The following is a 21,504-nucleotide window of genomic DNA, read 5'->3' on the forward strand; positions in this document are numbered from 1 at the left end:
AGTGGCAATGGTAGTGCAGAATATTTCTATGCCTTCCCCATCCAGCTTTGTACTGTCTTATATACCTATCACATATTACCAATAGTAATAAATTAACATTGGTACAATACTATCAAACTAAACTATAGACATAATTCAAATTGTACCAGTTTTCTCACTAATATTTTTCTTCAGTTCTAGCATTCACTCAGTATATCACATTGCACTTAATTTTTGTCTACTCAGTTTCCTTCAACCCATGAAAGTTCCTCAGTCTTTCCTTCAAAATATCCATTTATGATGATGATTCAAATACTCTAGGCTTACCAACATACCTGAGCTAGATGCAGGAAAGATGTTTGCCGTTTCAGAGAAGATACAAATCTTCGCACAATAGGTATTTTCTTGTCAGTAAGGGCTTCTGGCAAGTTTTCCAAAGATGAAACAACCCACTGTTCCCAGTTTTTTGCAAAATTCCTTATGTCTGCCAACAAGCTACAAGGAAAACTATGTGTTAAATGACACATTGCGCAAAAATGCATTGAGGAAGTGTAAAATGGAGATAAACTCTCATCTGTGCTTCCCAAGAACACTACTTTGAAAGTCAGACAGATTCAGCCTAGGTCCACTTCTCATAATTGTGCTCAAAATCTTCAATATCCTGAAGCTCCAATGTTGTCGTTTATTAAATAGGAATAAGAATAGTTCTAGTACCTTTTTTTCAGGTGCTGTTAGCATTATCTAAAAATAATTTATGGAAAATGGTCAAGTTCAAGACTGGTATGCACAGCGTACTCAAAAAACAATACTTTATTATAAACATTAACTCATTCAATAATTTCTATAAAATATCTTTCTGGGAGAATGTAAGAGTACATTTGATTTTATATATCAATTTCTTGAGAGATAGCTCATCGGGATTATAACATCACTTTAGTTATTAAATATTAGTTTCTGGTAATATACTTTTTAATCCAAATATAATTTATGGATGAATTATCAAAAGCATACTAATTATAGGTACAAATATTGTTTGTGTATAAGGGATCTTCAAAAAGTTCATGGAAAATGTGCATTAGGAAAAATATATATGGACTTCAAAAGCCTTTTCACCAAAATAAACATGTCTTAATTATAGTTTCCACAAACTTTTTGAAATACCCCACATATATTATAAAAACATAAAAATTTCTAAAAGTCAGTTTAACTGCTCCACATTTTTATCACAAAAAAACAACTCTGTATTTGGAAAAGTGCATATGCTGGGGAATGATAATATGGCAAAAAAAAAAGTAGGCATAATTTGAAGTTAAAAAGAATTTGATCAAAATCTTATGTTCTTCTTCTCACTAATTAGCTGCCTTTAGGAAAATAAATTAACATCTTTATGTACCTAGTTTCCTCACTTGTGAATTTTGGAATCTGAGTAGCTACTTGGGAATACTGTGACAGACTATATTTTAAAAAAAAGTCTGCTTATTCAATGATAAGGAGTTGGTTAACTGAACTACAGTATTCTCTAGAATCTGGAAATTCATGAAACCACTAAAAACATGTTAATGGAATATGGAAAATATTTCAAAATATTCTTCTATAGCAGCTATTCGTGTGTATACTTACAGATATTTTTAGAAAAAAGTCTGGGAGATAATTGAAGATATTAAAATTGGGGTGAGAGTCGGATTTTTTTTTAAATACACTTATGTATGTTTTTCATTTCCTTCAAGGAACAAGTCAGGCTTGTAGGGAAATGAAATAACATGTGGAAAGTCTCAAGGGCTGTGCTATTTTTAATAAAAGTCAGCTATTAGTGCCACTTTCAAAACTCACGTGACTGATGCCTGCTGCTAGGTAAGCACAGCCACTTTCCTATTACATGGAAATGTCAGATCTACCTGACTCAGAGTACAGATTAGAGACGTAGAGACTCAAATCGATAATCACAAGAAACTTGACCAGGCCAACATCAACTGTTACACAAATCAACAAAGCGATCTAGGGGAAAATAGGAATTTAAAAATTCCATTTGTCAATCAATATATATTTACTGAGCACTATGAGCAGCTATACATGATCTATGCCCCTCATATACTAAAATAAATTTCACTAGATTTTGTTTTCAAAGGAAAATTAGGTCTTTTTTCAGGTTTTGATTGTTTTGTAAAAATCTTCAGGTATGATATTAATAAACTATCTGAGACATAATTTCTTTTTTTTAATTTTTTATTTGACAGGTAGAGTTATAGACAGTGAGAGAGAGACAGGCAGAAAGGTCTCCCTTCTGTTGGTTCACTCCCCAAATGTCCGCTATGGCTGGCACTGCGCCGATCTGAAGCCAGGAGCCAGGTGCTTCCTCCTGGTCTCCCATGCGAGTACAGGGGCCCAAGTACTTGGGCCATCCTCCACTGCCCTCCCAGGCCACAGCAGAGAGCTGGACTGGAAGAGGAGCAACTGGGACTAGAATCCGGTGCCCATATGGGATGCTGGCACCGCAGGCAGAGGATTAACCAAGTGAGCCACAACGCCAGCTCCCTAATTTCTTTGTTAAAAGGCACAGTTTCATTACACCACCTTTATTTCTGAAAACAGGACCAAAAATAATAATAAAAGCAAAATAATTTTCCTTATATCTTTTATTATTAAAGTTATTTTCTATCAATTATCCCCATATATCTTCTTCCAATTTCTCAGTATCTTGAAGGTAAACATATTGGAGTATCTATTTTTCCTTTGGATAGCTAGCTCTCTTATTGAAGAGATCTGAAGGTCGTCCCACCCATTTTGTTGATGGAGATCCAGAAGTAGGAAAATAATCTTCCTAATAAATTAATAAATACTACCAAATGTTTTACTTTAATACAATGTAAAGGCAAAACCCCATCCTAAGAAATGATCATGTTTTAATAACCGAACATACCTTTCAGGCATTTCTTGCATTGTTGCAGGAATAAGTACATCTGTAAGAACCTTAATCATACCAAAAGAGAGATAAAATAAAGCTTTACTGAGTATTCCTATAGAAAGACATGTTATTTATAAATTACTTTTCCTGCTAGCTTTCTAGAGGAAAACATGCCAAATTATTCCTGAAGTTTACAATTTTATATGCAAAATGAATCTATAAACTGCATGTGTGTACAAGGAGTAAAATAAGAGAGACAGTTTTGTATATGTCCAGGATCAGAATTATCAATGGAATAGCCTTGGTAATCTTGTAATTTGTTATGATTGAAGAGCTGATCACTCTCTCTAGGTGGGATGAGGGTCTTGCAGAAGCTCATTTTACATGTTCTGCTGATAGTACTCTGTGGGCCTCCCTGGGTCTACCATAAAGGAGGAGAAACTATGTTCATTTGAAGTTACTAAAATTCAGGATTTTTATGCTGGACTTAAAAATAGATCATTTATGGGGAAAAGTACATTTTAAGGGTATTTCTTTTTTTTTTTTTTTGAAATTGATTCTCTATTTATTTGAAAGGCAGAATTACATACAGAGAAGGAAAGACAGAGAGATCTTCCATCTACTGGTTCACTCCCCAAATGGTCACAATGGCTGGAACTAGGCCAGGCCAAAGAAAGGAGCCTGGACCTCCATTTGGGTCTTCAATATGGGTGCAGGGGCCCAAGGACTTGGGCCATCTTCCACTACTTTCCCAGGTGTGTCAGCAGGGAGTGGAGCAGCAAAGAGGCAAACTTTCTCCCATGTGGGATGCTCACATCGTAGGCGGTTGCTTAATCCACTTCACCGCAACGTGGGCCCCAAGGGTATTTCTTGGAAGAGCTAAATGAGAGCCTAAACAGCTTTGGCACAATGGTGGTAAGTGTGTGTTCATGAATCCCAGGTATGTTTTACACCCAATTTTGTGCTACTTCCTTTCACTCTTCTTGGTTGCTTCCTCAACCATTAAGCATTTTAATCAGTGCAATTTGAACTTTTTCTCTCAAAATAATGGCATTCTCTTTCCACACAGAAAGACAAGCCAATTCTTGCTCTCCTTTGCCTTTCCTCAACTCTCACTTGAACTACTGGCAGAGAATATACTGCACTCACCCCTCTAGTCTCTCATCCTGTGATGTGAGACACAGAGGACAGGATGAAAATATGGGCTCCTTCCTTCTGGCTCAAACTCCTCAGGACTTGGTCTGCAAATTCGCCTCTGGACAGTGTTGATTTAGTTTTTGCTTTGCTTTTTTGCATAGCTAAGAACCTGATAATGACAATTCACTTAAAGAGATTTTATTTCCCAAAAGTTTAATAGTGTCCAGCTTGAGTTTTCTCCTCAACTCGGACTATTTTTTTTTTTTTTAGCTGATAGGAAAAAAAAGGGAGAGAATGATTCAACATGGGAAGTGAGATACACAGCAGACCCATAGAATGGCAGATGTCCTAAATAGCACTCTGGCCTCAGAATCAGCTCTTAAGGATCTGGCTGAAAAGCCCATGAGAGTATTTCAGCCATGGAAAGCCAAGACACTCTGGGGGAAAAAAAACCTAAATGAAAGATCTCTGCGAGTGAGATCCCAATGGAAAGAACGGGTCATCAAAGAAGGAGGTACCTTTCTCTGAAGGGAGGAGGGAACTTCCACTTCGACCATGGCCTTGTCTAAATATGATCAGAGTCAGTGAACTCAGGGGGCTTCCATAGCCTTGGCAGCTCATGACAAGAGCCTAGGGTGATTACTGAGGCCATAAACAAGAGTGTCAACACAGGAGTCACTGTGCACTTACTCCTCATGTAGGATCTCTGTCCTTAGTGTGCTATACATTGAGATTTAATGCTATAACTAGTACTCACAGTATTTTTCACTTTATGTTTCTGTGTGGGAGCAAACTGTTGAAATCTTTACTTGATGTATGCTAAACTGATCTTCTGTATATAAAGAGAATCGAAAATGAATCTTGATGTGAATGGAAGGGGAGAGGGAGTGGGAAAGGGGAGGGTTGCGGGTGGGAGGGATGTTATGGGGGGGAAGCCATTGTAATCCATAAGCTGTACTTTGGAAATTTATATTCATTAAATAAAAGTTTAAAAAATGAAAAAAAAGGAAAGCTTTTGTTTTTCTTCATGACAATTTAGTAGGTAAATGTAGTCAAACACTTCGAAATGCCCAGATTTCAATAAAGCTTTATCATTTGGCCTGGGATATGCTGCTGCTCTAACCAGAGAAGAGACTATTGGGAATTAGTCTTCCTTCCCCACTAAACATTTTGGCTAGAACATTTGGCTATAACAGCCCTTTGACTCATGATGTCTTCACGGACTTTCTGCAGACACTTCAGGATTCTTAATTTGGTTTGAGAACAGAACTGGATATTAATTCATAAAGCTGGAGGGTTTTAAGATTTTCAATTTGTTAATCCCATAAAGATGCCAATTCTGTACCCTCCCAAACCAAACACTGACATGGTAGGGAAAATTAATGTGCTATTTTAATCTGAAAGTTAACAAACAGTAACTATATATTCATATGTCACATTTAGAATACTTCTTACTTATAAACAAAAATGGATTTTGTTTTAGTGTAAGTTTATGTTAAAGTCCACAGACTGTTGAAAATGCACTACTATGTTGCTTGCTTTCTCATAAGAAAAAATATGGATAGTATAGCTCTATCCAGGAATAACAAATTTATTAAAGATTTATTGCAAGAATTGAGATAGAATTCTATTTAAAGAAATAAATATTTCATATGTAAGACACCCCAAAGATCTTACCTTATAAAGAATTGAGTCGCAAACACAGAAAATGTCAATGATAACAGGATTTTCAAGCAGGGGAAGAAGATGATCAGGCATTCCTTGCCAAAAGTGTAATAAGAAATGCTGGATCTAGTTGCAGAGAAAAGAGTATGCATGTTAAGAATTTCCCTTAAGAATAAGACATGAAGGTCCATAGGGCATGCTTTGTCACCCTTACCTCTTCAAAGTTTCCATTAATTGCATTGTCCAAGATGCACTGGCAGTGAGTTTTGTACATCATTATGAGAGTATCAACCTATATGAGGGAAGAAAAATGTAAATAAAGTATCCTTTTAACACAGATTTCATTTGTTCATTCACTCAAAAAACATTTCTAAAACTCCTTTCATATACCCGGCATTTCATTTATTGCTAAAGACCCAGAAGTAAAGTCCCAAAACCTAACCAAGGAGCTTACTGTCTTATACCGGAAGAAAGGCAAACAAATCTACAATCACAGTAAAGCATGAAAAGAACAATGGAAAATATAACTGTGCAGCAAGCTGCGGGCCAAACCGACATCATATCTTTCTGTTTAATAAGACAATTACCTTTGATCAGAGAAATAAACATAAAATGTAATATACATCAACCCTTCACTCAGTTTTTTTTTGTTTTTTTTTTTGTTTTTGTTTTTGTTTTTTTTTTTTTGACAGGCAGAGTGGACAGTGAGAGAGAGAGACAAAGAGAAAGGTCTTCCTTTTGCCGTTGGTTCACCCTCCAATGGCCGCCGCGGCCGGCGCGCTGCGGCCGGCGCACCGCGCTGATCCGATGGCAGGAGCCAGGAGCCAGGTGCTTTTCCTGGTCTCCCATGGGGTGCAGGGCCCAAGCACCTGGGCCATCCTCCACTGCACTCCCTGGCCACAGCAGAGGGCTGGCCTGGAAGAGGGGCAACCGGGACAGAATCCGGCGCCCCGACCGGGACTAGAACCCGGTGTGCCGGCGCCGCTAGGCGGAGGATTAGCCTAGTGAGCCGCGGCGCCGGCCCCACTCAGTTTTATTAAGTGGATACTTAATACAGTGTGGCTTGGTGGTTTCAAGTTTGATTCTGGAGTCAGCTGAATCTGAAAGCCCAGCTCCACTGTACTACTTACCAGGTGTGGTTGCACAAATAGCTTTGTTTGTGAGCACAAAGCTTTTTATCTCCAAGTAAGTATTTATAACATATTAGTCATTTGGTATCAAGAAAATCAAATAAAATAAATGTGACACACATAGCAATACCTGGCACAAAGTGAGAGCTTACTAAATATTATCTAGAATTAATATCAAATGACATATTTACCAAAAAGGATTCAAACATTCAGTGTCTGTTATTAAATGTCTCTATTTGTGCAATATCATCAAAATTCAATTGCATAATTTTTAAAGGATTCAACATATTCTAAAATTTGCAGTGAATTAGAATTAGGTAATATTCTAGCAAGTCAACAATATTTAAACTAAAATCTTTATCCCATATACTATAAATGTCCCTATGTGTTACAAGTTGCGTGCTCCATGTGAGAGGGAGTACAGCTTAGAGGTTAAAATTGTCAACTGTGCATTCAACTTAGCTTGATTTGAGTTCCAGCTCTGATCTACCACTTACTAGCTAAGTGACTCTGGGCAAATTGTTTAATTTTTATGTGCTTCAATTTTCTCATCTGGAAATTGGCATAATTATAACACTAAACTATATAATAAATTGTTATAAGGACTAAATAAATAAACACATATAAAAGTGACTGGAGTACTCTATAGTGTATATAAAGAAATTGATGGATGCTAGCTATTTTGATCCAAAACACCACCTATAATGGTGGTGGTGGTAACCTTCTGCATTCTTTTCTTTATTCCTGTAAATCACTAGCAGTACACAACTTAGCGGGCCTGGATCACAGTAGCACACTGATGACGTACAAATTACCAATTGCCTTCCAAGGAATATGCTAACCAATTGAGGGAGACTTCTAGCAGTATATGACACCATCAATACAAGTAATACTTGCTCTATACTTTAGACAAAGCTATTATATTTTAGACAGGTCATCAAGACATATCTTTAAAACATGAAAAGGCAAAATTAAAGATGGAAGGCAAATCTTAAGTGTTTTTAAAAGTTAATCCTTTGAACCCTGAAACCGTCTAAAGTACATGTAAGCTTTTGTCTTCACAAACATTTCTACTTACTTGTGTAAAAATGTATTGCTTTATACACAGATCATCAAAAATTAATCTTATAATTACTATTTCATTGTTTATTAATATTTGCCTGTCATAGGTAATAAATTTTAATTATGGTATACTTTGCATACTTTGTAAACAAAATTTTACTCAATTTTCTAAGAATAGACATCATATTAGGGAAGGCAGGAGTAGAGGCAAAGCTTGGCTGCATTAAAGACAATTTGATGGAAGTGGCAACTGCCTTGGGTGACAGTATCAAGAGCCCCTCAGCTTCAACTACCGTGTCTTGCTGGAGTCAGCTTCTCATTCACTAGTCTCCATTCTTTTTGTCTTACAGAAACAGGTGCTTCAGGTGCTTAGTCATGGCCCCATCCTTCTTTCTAGGGAATGACAGGTTACTTGAAGAACTTGGCTACTGGTTAAGAAGGTGAAAGGGCTAATCTGTCCTCAAGGGACAAAGAAGAGTGTCAGTTCCTGGTACTCATAATGGAGTCCATTGGAATGAACTTAGAAACCAGGGGTTATATAAGCACCTTTTTACCTGAGTGAGACATGATCAACAGACCACACTTTCAAGTCAGCAGGTAAGGAATTTCTTACAGTCAGGAGAGCAACTGAAATAAACCACTGGAGCATGTAACTGACCTCTCTTTTTTTCTTTGTTTCTCACTCTCGCTCCCCACTTCTACCCTCATCAGGTATATTTACGCAGTAAACATCTTTGTGACCTGTTTGCATGCAAGCAATCCTTTCCACAAAGCTGATCCAATAATACCCTCTCCCAGAGATCTGAGGTCCTGCTGGTTTTCACAGCTTTCCTCACAAAGTACCTCACATGCCCACTTGCTGGCAATTTTTTAAACAGGAAGTCATAATATCACACATTATATCTATAATGTAAAAAATGTAATAAGCTTTAGAAATGGAATAGAGAGAGAATAGTAGGAAGTGGACATACTTCAGGAGACTCCCCCTGGATTCAGCATGTAGAGCCTATGTTCAATACTTTGCCTGTTCTTAAATGCAGAGTATGTTTGTCATTAAAGCAAATCCTATAAATCACTATGTATCTCTACTTATCTAGCAATAAGATTTTGATCAATGAGATATATTTATTTCCTGTTTCTACAAAAAGTCCATTACTAAATCAATGCATCTGGACATTAGTTAATCAAATTCCTCTACCTTTACAACTCAAAAATATAAACTGGCAGGGCCAGTGCTGTGGCATAGTGGGTAAAGCCACTGCCTACCATGCCAGTACCCCATATGGGTACCAGTCTGAGTCCCGGCTGCTCCACTTCCAATCCAGCTCTCTACTGTGGCCTGGGAAAGCAGTGGAAAATGGCCCAAACATTTGGGCCCTTACACCCTCGTGGGAGAACCTGGAGAAGCTCCTGGCTTCTGGCTTTGGATCAGCCCAGCCCTGGCCATTGCAGCCATTTAGGGAGTGAACAGGTAGATGGAAGATTCTCTCTCTCTCTTTGCTTCTGCCTCTGCCTCTGCCTCTCTGTAACTCTGCCTTTCAAATAAATAAATAAATTTATACAATACAAATATATATATATATATATATATATATATATATATATATATAAAACCTGGCTGAATTAAAGTTGTTTTCCTCATGCCAATGTAAATTGAAATTTAGTTGAAAGAAAAAAGTAGTAATCATTATGCTCTGCTTTAATAATGATTTATATAATAAATAGCCAATAGGTCTCCAACAAATGACTGCTCTACAGAAATAAAAGTTTTAGCTTTAAACTTCATTACATAAGCATTGACAAGTCATATTGAAGATTATTTTATAAGTTGAATGCAATGGAAGCGTATCTTCCTTAACTTAAAAAAATTCAAATGTAATAGAACATAGAAATTTAGAATTGAAAGGAAGCTTTATGATCCTCTAGCTAAGTATTTGCATTCATCTAAGGACCTTCTCGGTGCTGGGAACAGATTAATGGCTACTTCCTGAAAAAATAAATGGAGCTAACAGAAAACATAAACCTTATAATTAAGGGAGCTGCATGTGAAAGATACGTTATAGTATTTTCTTCCTCAATAAAGAGTTTTAAATAAAAATGATCTTTAGTTCTTCACGGTTTATTTTACCACCTTCTGATTGCATACTATCATGGAGATAGTAAATAATTAATTGGAAAGTGCTTAATCAATGTTAGTAAACATTTGTCTCTCCTATGAATCAGTCAATTATGTTTGATTATGCAGATTTCTGAGTGTTTCCTACAAGTACCATGAGATTCCCAGGAAATCGAGATATGGAACAAACATATCTGCAAATCAATAGTGAAGTATCTTTAACTGATACCTTGTCCTTAGAAATGCATCCTTGGTACACAAGGTGTTGAGCGCTGGGGAATTCTGGAAGAAGTGTTCCAGTTTTTGAGCTAAGTGAATATTTTCGAGTGAAGCCACCCTATAATTCAAAACAATAAAAAAAAACTTATCAACTACATGATTCCAAAATATAACTCATAAAACAGAAATCCCCCAAATTTGATTCTTCATTATGTGAACCATGAGAAATTAGATTTGCATAGACTATTTTTGTAACTGAATGAATTAGATATGTCAGTAAAATTATTTCCAAATCTTAAGTAGTTTCAGAGACAATATATTTTTCCTATTGCTTTGGATTTGAGTTTTAATAATCTGTCAATTTTCACAGCTTCTGGAGATTTAAGTTTGTACTTGCTGACGCCATAAGTTTTTGGAAAAGCTACCTTTGAAACAATCAGAACTATTTTAAATAGAAGAGGAGCAACAATTTACAAATCCAACGTCCTAATTTACAGATTAGATAAATGAGATGATGAGAACTAAATTTATTCACTCAGGCTCTGAGTACCTACTGGCAGAATTTTGATTAGAGTCTAAGTCTTCTGGTTACAAAATTAGTACTCCATATTTTCCCATATCAATCTTCCCCCCACCTTACATTCTGATATTTGTTATACTTCTACATCTCTTTGAGAAAGCACATCTTTAGCAGTTTCCAGAAATTTTTAAAAGCTGACATATATTTATATAAAATATGTAACGCTACAGTGCTGATATACCTACAAAAAATAACACAGAATTAATGAATGCACATTCATGACAAATAGGATCCACAGCAAATCAATCACACTGGCACAAAGAGTATATATTTTAAATTATCTCAGTTGATGCTACATTCTCTCTTTCTCCCCCTTTCTATATCTCTCTATCTTTCTCTCTCAGATAAAAGCAGAGGAGAATACACTTAATCTTTGCACAAATAATATATATCAAATCGGCATCAAATATCTTATTCAACAGTAAAACACTAAAGATCCTCTTGAAAATCACAGAGTGGCCAGGGTTTTGGCACAGAAGGTTAAGCCTCCACTTACAACACTGGCATCCTATTATCAGTGTGCTGGTTTGAATCCCAGCTACTCTGCTTCTGATACAGCTTCTTGCTAATGCACACTCTGGGAAAGCAGTGGAAGATGGTCCGAGTATTTGAACCCCTGCCACTCACATGGGAGACCCATATAGAATTTCTCTCTACTGGCTTCGGCATGCCCCACCATGGATGTAGCAGCTATTTGGGGAATGAACAAGCAGATGGAATAATTTCTCTCTAACTCTCTCTCTTTCTGCCACTCTGCCTTCAAACAAATAAATGAATCTTTTTAAAAAGAAAACCACAAATCAGACAAAGCTACCCACTCTCAAATCTTTTATTTAATACTCCACTAGAGCTCATAGCCAGAGCAGTAAAACAACAAAAGTAGTCAAAGTACTGAAAATGAAAAAAACAAAACTAACTTGGTCACCAGTAGTTGTTATATTGAAAAACTAAAACCACAGAAAGATTGTTACAATTAATAATAAAATGTTTGTTTCAGAATTGTTGGATTCAAGTTCAATTTAAAAGTCAACTGAATTTCTAACAGGAGAGAATATTAATAACATGCAAAAGGATGTTGTATGAAATAAAAACAGATAGAAGATGTCTAAGAATAATTAAAAAGTGCAAATTACAAAATGATTAAATTTTATCAAAAGGTATTAAGTGAGTTATAAATAAGATTCAATGCTGAGAAAATTTCAGCTGAACAAAAATTGATCTTTTCATTCCATACAATTATAAGGACAATCTAATCAGTGTTTGCTATGAAATTTAACAAGGTGGTTCTAAAATGTATGTGGAGATACAAAACACCATGAATACACACAACACTTTTGATAAAGAAGTATCTGGCAGGAGGGTTTCAGGTTTATGAAGGTATATTATATAAAGTGTTAATGAATTAAATAGCAATAGTGGCAGAATAATCTACCCAACAACAGCGAAACACATATTTTTCTCAAGTATATATGGGGCATTTTTCAGGACAGACCACATTTAGGTCACAGACTAAGCCTCAATGAATTTAAAAAGATGTACATCATACAAAGTCTCTTCTACAAGATGAAGCTAGAAATCAGTAACAGAAAGAAAGCTGGAAAATTCACCAAGTTGTTGAAATTAGACAATACAAACAATGGATGAAAGATGAAACAAGATAATTTAGAAAATTGTTAAGAAACAAAAACACAAACACAGCACACCAAAACTTATTAGACATAGCAGAAACAGTGTTAAGTAGGAAAAACTTATTTGGTGAAGTATTAAGACTTTTTACTGTAATGTAAATTTAAAATATGTTATCTTAAAGACTTAAAAAAAAAGAAAGAAGGAAAAAAAGGGAGGAGGAGGCAAAAATCATTATGTTCTTAAACATGTATCTACAAATCATATTGAATCAGTTACAAATCAATTAAAATGGAAACAAAAAGGAGGAAATTAACAACTATAAAAGCACTCAACATCCAAAGTCAACAAGATCTCCACGAGTGAGATCCCAATGGAAAGAACGGGTCATCAAAGAAGGAGGTACCTTTCTCTGAAGGGAGGAGAGAACTTCCACTTTGACCATGACCTTGTCTAAGTATGATCAGAGTCAGTGAACTCAGGGGGCTTCCATACCCTTGGCAGCTCATGACAAGAGCCTAGGATGATTACTGATGCCATAAACAAGAGTGTCAACACAGGAGTCACTGTGCACTTACTCCTCATGTAGGATCTCTGTCCTTAGTGTGCTGTACATTGAGATTTAATGCTATAACTAGTACTCAAACAGTATTTTTCACTTTATGTTTCTGTGTGGGAGCAAACTGTTGAAATCTTTACTTGATGTATGCTAAACTGATCTTCTGTATATAAAGAGAATTGAAAATGAATCTTGATGTGAATGGAAGGGGAGAGGGAGTAGATAAGGGGAGGGTTGCGGGTTGGAGGGACGTTATGGGGGGGAAGCCATTGTAATCAATATTCTGTACTTTGGAAATTTATATTCATTAAATGAAAGTTAAAAAAAAAAAAGAAATTCAATGTGATCTCAAAAAAAAAAAATTCCAAAGTCAACAAGCTAACTTTACAACTTAAGGAGCTAGAGAAACAACAAACTGAATCCAAATAAACAGAAAGAGGAAAATAATAAAACTGGAGCAGAGACAAATGAAACAGAGAATAGAAAAACAAAAAAAAATCAGCAAAACCAACAATTGATGCTTTTAAAAGATCAACAAAATTGACAAACCTTTAGCCAGATTGGCTTAAAAATAAATGACTAAAATCAGAAATGACAATGAGGAAATTATTAATGATTCTAAAGGGATAAAATGTGTCGTGAGAGAGTTCCATGAACAATTATATATCAAAAAACTTCGACAATTTAAATGAAATGAGCAACTTTCTGCAAACAGAAAATCTCACCATTATTGAATCATGAATAAATTGAAAATATGAATTTACCTACAATTAGTAAAGAGATTAAAGCAGTAATCAATGATCACAAGACAAAGAAATGTCCTGGATTTGATACCTATACTGGTGAGTTCTGTCCAAAAATTAAAGGAATATCAATACTTCTGAATGTTTTCCAGAAAGCTGAAAAGAACACTTTGCAATTCATTCTGTGAAGCTAGCATTGACTTGATACTATAGCCAGACATAGACACTAAAGCTATAGACTAATTTTCCTTATGAACTTTGACACACAAGTACTCAACAAAATACTAGCAGAGCAAATTTAGCAGCGTAGTAAAATGATTATACACCAGGGCCAGTTTGTACTTATTTCTGGAATAAAAGGATAGTTCAAAATGTGAAAATCAGTATGATTTACCACATTACAGAATAAAAGAGAAAGTCATATGTTTAATTCAATTGATTCAGAAAAACGACTTGACAAAATTTGACATATTTTCATGCTAAAACATTCGACAAATTAGGAAAAAAAGGAAACTACTTCAGCAAAATAAAGAACATATATGAAAAACGCACAACAAGCAGTAGACTTAACAGTGGAAATTTTTCCCCTAAGACCAGAAATAAAACAAGGGTATACCTTTTAAACATTTCTACTCAACAAAGAACTAGAAGTCCTAGCAGAACAATTAGGCAAGAAAAAGAGAGGAAAAAAACAGTATCTAAATTGAAAATGAAAAGTAAAGTAATCTCTATTCATAGATGATAAACTTTACATAGAAAACCCTCAGGTGGACAATGTGGTGCAGCGGGTTAAAGCCCTGGCCTGTAGCACCAACATCCCAGATGGGTGCCAGTTCGAGTCTTGGCTGTTCCACTTCTGGTCCAGCTCCCTGCTAATGTGCCTGGGAAAATGGCAGTGGATGGCCCAAATTCTTGGGCCCCTGCACCCACATAAGAGACCTAGAAGAAGCTCCTGGCCCCTGACTTAGGATCGGCTTGGCTCTGGCTGTTGCAGGAGTGAACCAGAGGATGGAAGACATCTCCCTGTGTCTCTACCTCTCTCTGTAACTCTGCTTTCAAATAAATAAAATAAGCCTTTTTAAAAAAATAAAAGCCTAAAGATTACACATACACACAATTAGAATTAAAAAATTCAGCAGAGTAGCAGGATTAAAAATCAACCTGCGAAAGTCAGTTATGTTTCTATACATGAAAATAAACACCCAGAAAAGGAAATTAAGAAAACAATTCCATTTACAATAGTACAAGAAATAATAAAATATTTAGCAATTAATCAAGATGAAAGATTTGTACAATGAAAGCTGCAAAATAGCACCTAAAGACGCAAAAGAAGACATAAATAAATGAAGAGACATCCCATGTTCATGAATTAGAAGATAACATTGTTAAGATGCCAATACTACCTAAAACTATCAATAGAATCAATGCAAAATCCCAGTGATGTTTTTTTACAGAGATGGAAAAATACATTCTTAAATTCATACAAAATCTCAAGGGTCTCTCATTAGCCAATCAATGTTGAGGAAAAACACAATCAGAGGACTCATACATCCTGAGTTCAAAATTTACTGCAAAGTTACAGTAAAAACAAGTGTGGTATAATATACAGTTGGTATATTGACCTATGTAACTAAATAGAGACCCCAGAAACAAACTTCCATATATATGGTCAAATTATTTTTGATAATTTGTTAGTTTGATTATTTTTGATAATATGTCAAGATCATGCAATGGGTAAAAGGACATTCTTTACTATCAAACAGTGGTGGTAAAACTGGATATTCACATGCAGAAGAATGATGTCAAGATTCTTACTGGACACCATATACAAAAGTTAACTACAACTGGATCAAAGAGCTACATGTAAAAGCTAGAATTATAAAAGCTGTAGAATAAAACATGAAGTAAAGGATTCATTATATTTGATTTGGCAATGAATTCTTGCATGTGAAACCAAAACACATGCAACAAAGTAAAAAAAAAAATTGAGCTTCATAAAAGAAAATTTCTGTACATTAAGGGAAACCATAAACTGAGTAACAAGAAAACCTAGGAATGATATAAAATATTTTCAAACAAATACATATGATCAGATATTACCCAGAATACACATAGAACTCCTAAAAATCAACCACAAAAATACAATAACTTAATTTGAAAGTGGACATAGAATTTGATAAACATTTCTCCAAAGGAGCTATCTGAATGGCCAATAAATATATAAAAGATGTTCAATGCTACCAATCATCAGGAAAACACAAACCAAGACCACAATAGAATATCATCTTATAATCAATAGGATGGCTATTATTAAACACACACACACACACACACACACACAAATAACAAATGCTGATCAGGGAGTGGAGAAAAATTGAAATCTTTGTCCACTGTATGTAGGGTTGTAAAATATATTTGTTGTGTAATAATATAGTATTTCCTCAAAAAAATTAAAGAATAGAATTATTACATGATCTAGTAATTCCAATTCGGAGTGTGTATATGAAAGAAATGAAAGTAGGGTCTTCCAGAGGTATCTGTGCATCACAATCGCTTGTGCATAAAAGCAAGCCATGTTTTCATCAACAGATGAATGAATAAGCCAAATGTGGTTTCTATATATAAAGGAGTATTATGAAGCCTTAAAAAGGAGGAAATTCTGGGGCCAGCACTGTGGCATAGCGTGTAAAGCTGCCACCTGCAGTGCTGGCATCCCATATGGGTGCCAGTTTGAGTCCCCGCTGTTCCACTTCCAATCCAGCTCTCTGCTATGGCCTGGGAAAGCAGTGGAAGGTGGCTCAAGTGCTTGCACCCACATGGGAGACCCAGAAGAAGCTCCTGGCTCCTGGCGTTGTATCAGCTCAGCTCTGGCCATTGCAGCCATTTGGGGAGAGAACCAGTGGATGGCAGACATCTCTTTCTCTGCCTCTGCTTCTGCCTCTGTAACTCCACTTTTCAAATAAAATCAATAAACCTTTAAATAAAAAAGGAGGAAAATCTAACATATGCTACAACATGAAGAACTTTGAGAACATTACACTTCATTAAATAAGCCAGTCACAGATATACAGTACCTATGATTCCATATAAAAGAAGTACATAGAACGGTAAAAGTCCTAGCGATAGAAATGATAATGGAGGTTGCCAGGAATTGGAGGGAGGTGAAATGGGGAGTTAGTGTTTAATTAGTGAAGAGTTCTAGTTTACAAAATGGAAGAGCTCTGAACATACTGGTGATAGTTGCACAACTACATGAAAGTACTTAATACTAGAGAACTGAAAATTTCATATGTATTTAATAATAAATATTATATAATTATATAAATAAATAACATATTTTGATCATTTACACATGAAATAGCTTAAATGTTTATAGCAATTGTATCTTTTTTAAATAATTTATAGAGAACATTTTTATGATTTGGAATATATACAACTTCAAGGAAAACAAAATACAAAAAGATTATTTGGCTAAACTCTATACTGAATCATATAACCAACAGGAGTAGGTTGTATACAACATGTACCCTACAGGAAACTAGTATCCAGAATGTTTAAAGGACTCCTAACATTTAATTTTTTAAATTAAAAAGTGTGATCTGAAACAAACATCTTGCACAAGAGAACTGGAAAGTAAACTATCCAAAAAAGGGGCAGGCATTATGATGTAGCAAGGTAAGCCATGGCTTGGGACACCTGCTTCCTACAAATTCTGGAGACTCCACTTTTGATCCAGCTCCCTGCTAATGCCCTTGGGAAGGTAGTAGATGATGGCCCAAGTATTTGTATTGCTGTATTTGTGTTGCTGCCTTGCACATGAAAGATTGGTATGGAATTTTGGGCTCCTGACTTCAGTCTAGCTCGTCCTGGGCTGTTGTAGGCATTTGGGGAGAGAGCCAACAGACAGAATATCTCCCCCTTTACCTCTGTCATTATGCTTTTCAAATAAATAAATAAGTAAATAAATCTCAGAAATAAAATGCACAAAATGATATTCAGTTTATAAGTTGTCATAACTTTCAAGTGAAAACCAAAGATACCATCCTCCACTCACAGGATTGGCAAAAACTAAGATTTCATGTGGTGCAAAAGGAATGATCACACAGAAAGATATAAGCTGACACAACCACCTGAGAAAACAACTTTACCTTAACTGGTAAAATTACACAAGTGTATGTAGGATCTTGAATTTTTCTCATATATATATACATATATATATATATGGACAATGCTCACATTAATTTTTTTCTAAGCAAAATAGTTCCATCAACAGTGGCATAAGTAGGTTGCATTGTGATATTTTCATTCAATGAAAAACTGTACAACAGCAAAATGAAAAAACAGAACTTAAAACATTAGAGAAACAGGGCAAATAATAAGCAAGCATTATTTAGGGGTATACTCAAATCTTTAAGAAAAACAAAGAAGTAAGTAACACCAAATTCCAGAGAGCAACATTTTTGGTAAGCTGGAAGGAAAAGTGATTGTGGTGTATGCACAGAGGAATTCTCTCTTTAAGCTATGGAGTGCATTTTATGGTTATTTTAAAAACAGTGTTTATCAGCACTCTGGCCTCAGAATCAGCCTTTAAGGCATTTTGATCTGGCTAAAAATCCCATGAGAGTTTCTCAGGCATGGAAAACCAAGACACTGTGGCAAAAATGACCTAAATGAAAGATCTCTGTGAATGAGATCCCAGTAGAAGGAATGGGCCATCAAAGAAGGAGATACCTTTCTCTGAAGGGAGGAGAGAACTTCTACTTTGATTATGGCATTGTCTAAATAAGGTCGGAGTTTGTGAACTCAAGAGGCTTCCATAGCCTTGGCAGCTCAAGACAAGAACCTCGAGTGATTACTGACATCATAAATAAGAGTGTCAATTGTTAAATCAACAACAGGAGTCACTGTGCACTCACTCCACATGTAGGATCTCTGTACTTAATGTGTTGTACTATGCAAATTAACAGTAAAACTAGCATTCAAGCAGTACTTTATACTTTGTGTTTCTGTGTGGGTGCAAACTTTTGAAATCTTTACTTAGTATACACTAAATTGATCTTCTGTATATAAAGATAATTGAAAATGAATCTTAATGAAGAATGGGATGGGAGAGGGAGTAGGAGATGGGATGTTTTGTGGGTGGGAGGGTGGTTATGGGAGGAAAACTGCTATAATCCAAAAGTTGTACTTACAAAATTTATATTTATTAAATAAAAGTTTTCTAAAAAGAAGAAATTCAATAAATCTATAGCAGACTATTTTTAAAAAAAAAAAAAAATTTATGCTTGGCAGGTGGGCAAAGACTACAAATAATGCATTTCCCAATAAAAAGTGTTATCAGGAGAAGATCCAAGATGGGTGATAGGGTCTAAATTCACCTCCACAACAGAGAGGAACCATAAAAATGAAGGATCATATTTCCAAGATATTGACTAAGGGAAATTTTTAATAAAGAAGTGATAGAAACTCTTAACAGCACACAGGGACTTGGAATCCCAGCACACAGAAACAAAGCACATACTCAGCTCTTACTAAGCTTTCCAGCTTGAGATAGAAAGGAGCAGGTGATGCATCCTGCTGGGAAGATATTAAGTGCAAGGCTCTGTGACCCCCACTATCCTCACAGACCTGCAGCTCTAATTCAGGTGAATCCAACAGTCCTCACTGGTTTTAAATCCAGTCTAGAAATCTAACTGTGGTTCTAGTGACTGCTTTGCTCCTAAAAAGGAACCCACATTGCCCTACCCACTCACCTCCCAGTCCCCAAAGTCCCAGACCTAAGCTGCTCTGGCAAAGCTATAATAAAAGCGCATTCGTTATTAGGGACAGCAAGGAGTGCTGTTGCCTCCAGAACTCTCTATCCTGCCCACTTGACTCAGGGTGCGTCACAAGACGGAAATCAGGCCCCTCCTCCTGTACCTGCAGGATTTCTGGGCACAAGCCCCTGAGCCATGCTTTTTCTTTCTGTGCCACCTATGGAAATTGCCTTCCTTGTCTTGGGACTCACCACCAGAAGCAGCTGATACATAAGTCCAAACCATCAGAAAAGACCCCTTCAGTATCTCTTAGTACATGCTACTGGGTATCCAAATCATAATGCCTAGAATCACCCTTGAAAGCCCTGTGGGAACTGGGAGGAGGGGGCAATCTCATCTGTGTCATTCAGCTCTGAGAATGTGGCTGTTGGTGCCACAAGCCCTGGAGTAACTTGTGAGCATTGGTGGGACCTGGGCAGGCCTATTTTTATTCTTCTGCTTTAGGCTGGTAGCTACAGGTCCACAATCCCCAGCATCTGAACTCATCCTGTGAAGCCTGGGTAAGGACTTCACTGTATCCTGAGGCTTTGGGGATGATACTGTTGGTTCTACAAACCCTAGAGATAGCTACACTCCTCTGTGGGGCTACAGGAATCACCTCCTCCCTGCATTTTTCTGCTCCATGTCTGCACCTTCTAGTGTACAATCCCCAGTATAACCTGCAGTCATCATGTGGAACCTGGGTAAGTTACCTTCCTAGAACTGAAGCTATGGGACTGTGACTGCTGGAGCTATATTCCAGAGTAACTTGAGTTCACCTTGAGGGACCTGGGTCTGTGAGTGTTTGCTCTATACGTTCCAGGAGCACCTGTGCACACACATGGAGTGAGGAAAATGCTATATCTGCATCCCACTATCCCAGGCTTACACATAATCCCAACATAACTGTTCATCAGTGTGGGATGAGTAAGGTACCCTTTGAGTCTTGCAGCTCTGGGACCAAGACTGTTGAAGCTTTATTCCACAGAGACACCTGAGTTCACTCCCCTTGGACTTGAGCAAGGTACCTTTCCTGTGCTGCAGCTCCAATACTGTGACTATTAGTACTATATTTCCTACAGTCATCTAAGCCCAATCAGTGGGACCTGGGAAGCCTTTCTGGGGCCTGAAGTCACACACTTTTGGAAGCGCACATCCATGCTCTGACCTCCACAAACTGATGCATACTAGACAACTGTGGCACTTAGAGACTTCTGACCTTGATTACAAATCAAGATATCATCAAGGGCTGGCACTGTGGCATAGCATCCCCTATGGGTACCGGTTGGAGTCCTGGCTGTTCTACTGCTGGTTCAGCTATCTGCTATGGCCTGGGAAAGCAGTAGAAGATGGCCCAAGTTCTTGGGCCCCTGCACCAGTGTGGGAGACCCAGAAGAAGCTCCAGGCTCCTGGCTTCGGATTGGCGCAGTTCTGGCTGTTGTGGCCATCTGGGGAGTGAACCAGTGGATGAAAGACCTCTCTCTCTCTCTCTCTCTCTCTCTCTCTCTTTCTGCCTCTGCCTCTCTATAACTCTGCCTTTTAAATGACAAAATAAATCTTAAAAAAAAAGATATAATTAAGAGTTACAATTCTGGGCTTACTCAGAACCAAAGCTAAAGCAATCACCCAACTGAAATCCTGCATTACTTCTAAACAAAAAAACTTTTCCAATGAAAGCTACTCCATTCAGAATGACCCCTTTCCCAGATGTGCAGATACCAATAAGGAACATAGTAAACATAAAGAAGCAAGGAAGCATGAGACCGCCAAAAGAACACCATAGCTCTCTCAAAATAGATCACATTTTAAATGAAATTTATGAAATGTCTGGAAAAGAATTAAAATTAATGATCCTAAGGAAACTCAATGAGACACAGGAGAAAACAGACAACTCAAGTAAATGAAGACAACTCATGATATGAATGAGGAATTCAACAAAGATAGAAATTAACTAAAAAGAGTTAATCAGGGGGTTGGCTCAGTGGGTTAAT

The 21,504-nt window shown here is 36.7% G+C and overlaps 1 protein-coding gene across 1 annotated transcript in view; it reads right to left on the reverse strand.

Moving 5' to 3' along the window:
• RFX6 (regulatory factor X6) overlaps positions 1–21,504 on the reverse strand; it is a 62,300-nt gene that overhangs the window by 10,950 nt on the left and 29,846 nt on the right. Inside the window, exons 7-11 of the mRNA XM_002714772.3 lie at positions 10,221–10,328; positions 5,898–5,975; positions 5,696–5,809; positions 2,897–2,946; positions 315–474 (exon numbers count right to left, since the gene is read on the reverse strand). Coding sequence (XP_002714818.1) covers positions 315–474; positions 2,897–2,946; positions 5,696–5,809; positions 5,898–5,975; positions 10,221–10,328 — 510 coding nt within the window. The remainder of the gene's footprint in view (positions 1–314; positions 475–2,896; positions 2,947–5,695; positions 5,810–5,897; positions 5,976–10,220; positions 10,329–21,504) is intronic.

The sequence above is a fragment of the Oryctolagus cuniculus genome, chromosome 5 (genome assembly GCF_964237555.1).
Source record: "Oryctolagus cuniculus chromosome 5, mOryCun1.1, whole genome shotgun sequence".
Classification (NCBI taxonomy): domain Eukaryota; kingdom Metazoa; phylum Chordata; class Mammalia; order Lagomorpha; family Leporidae; genus Oryctolagus; species Oryctolagus cuniculus.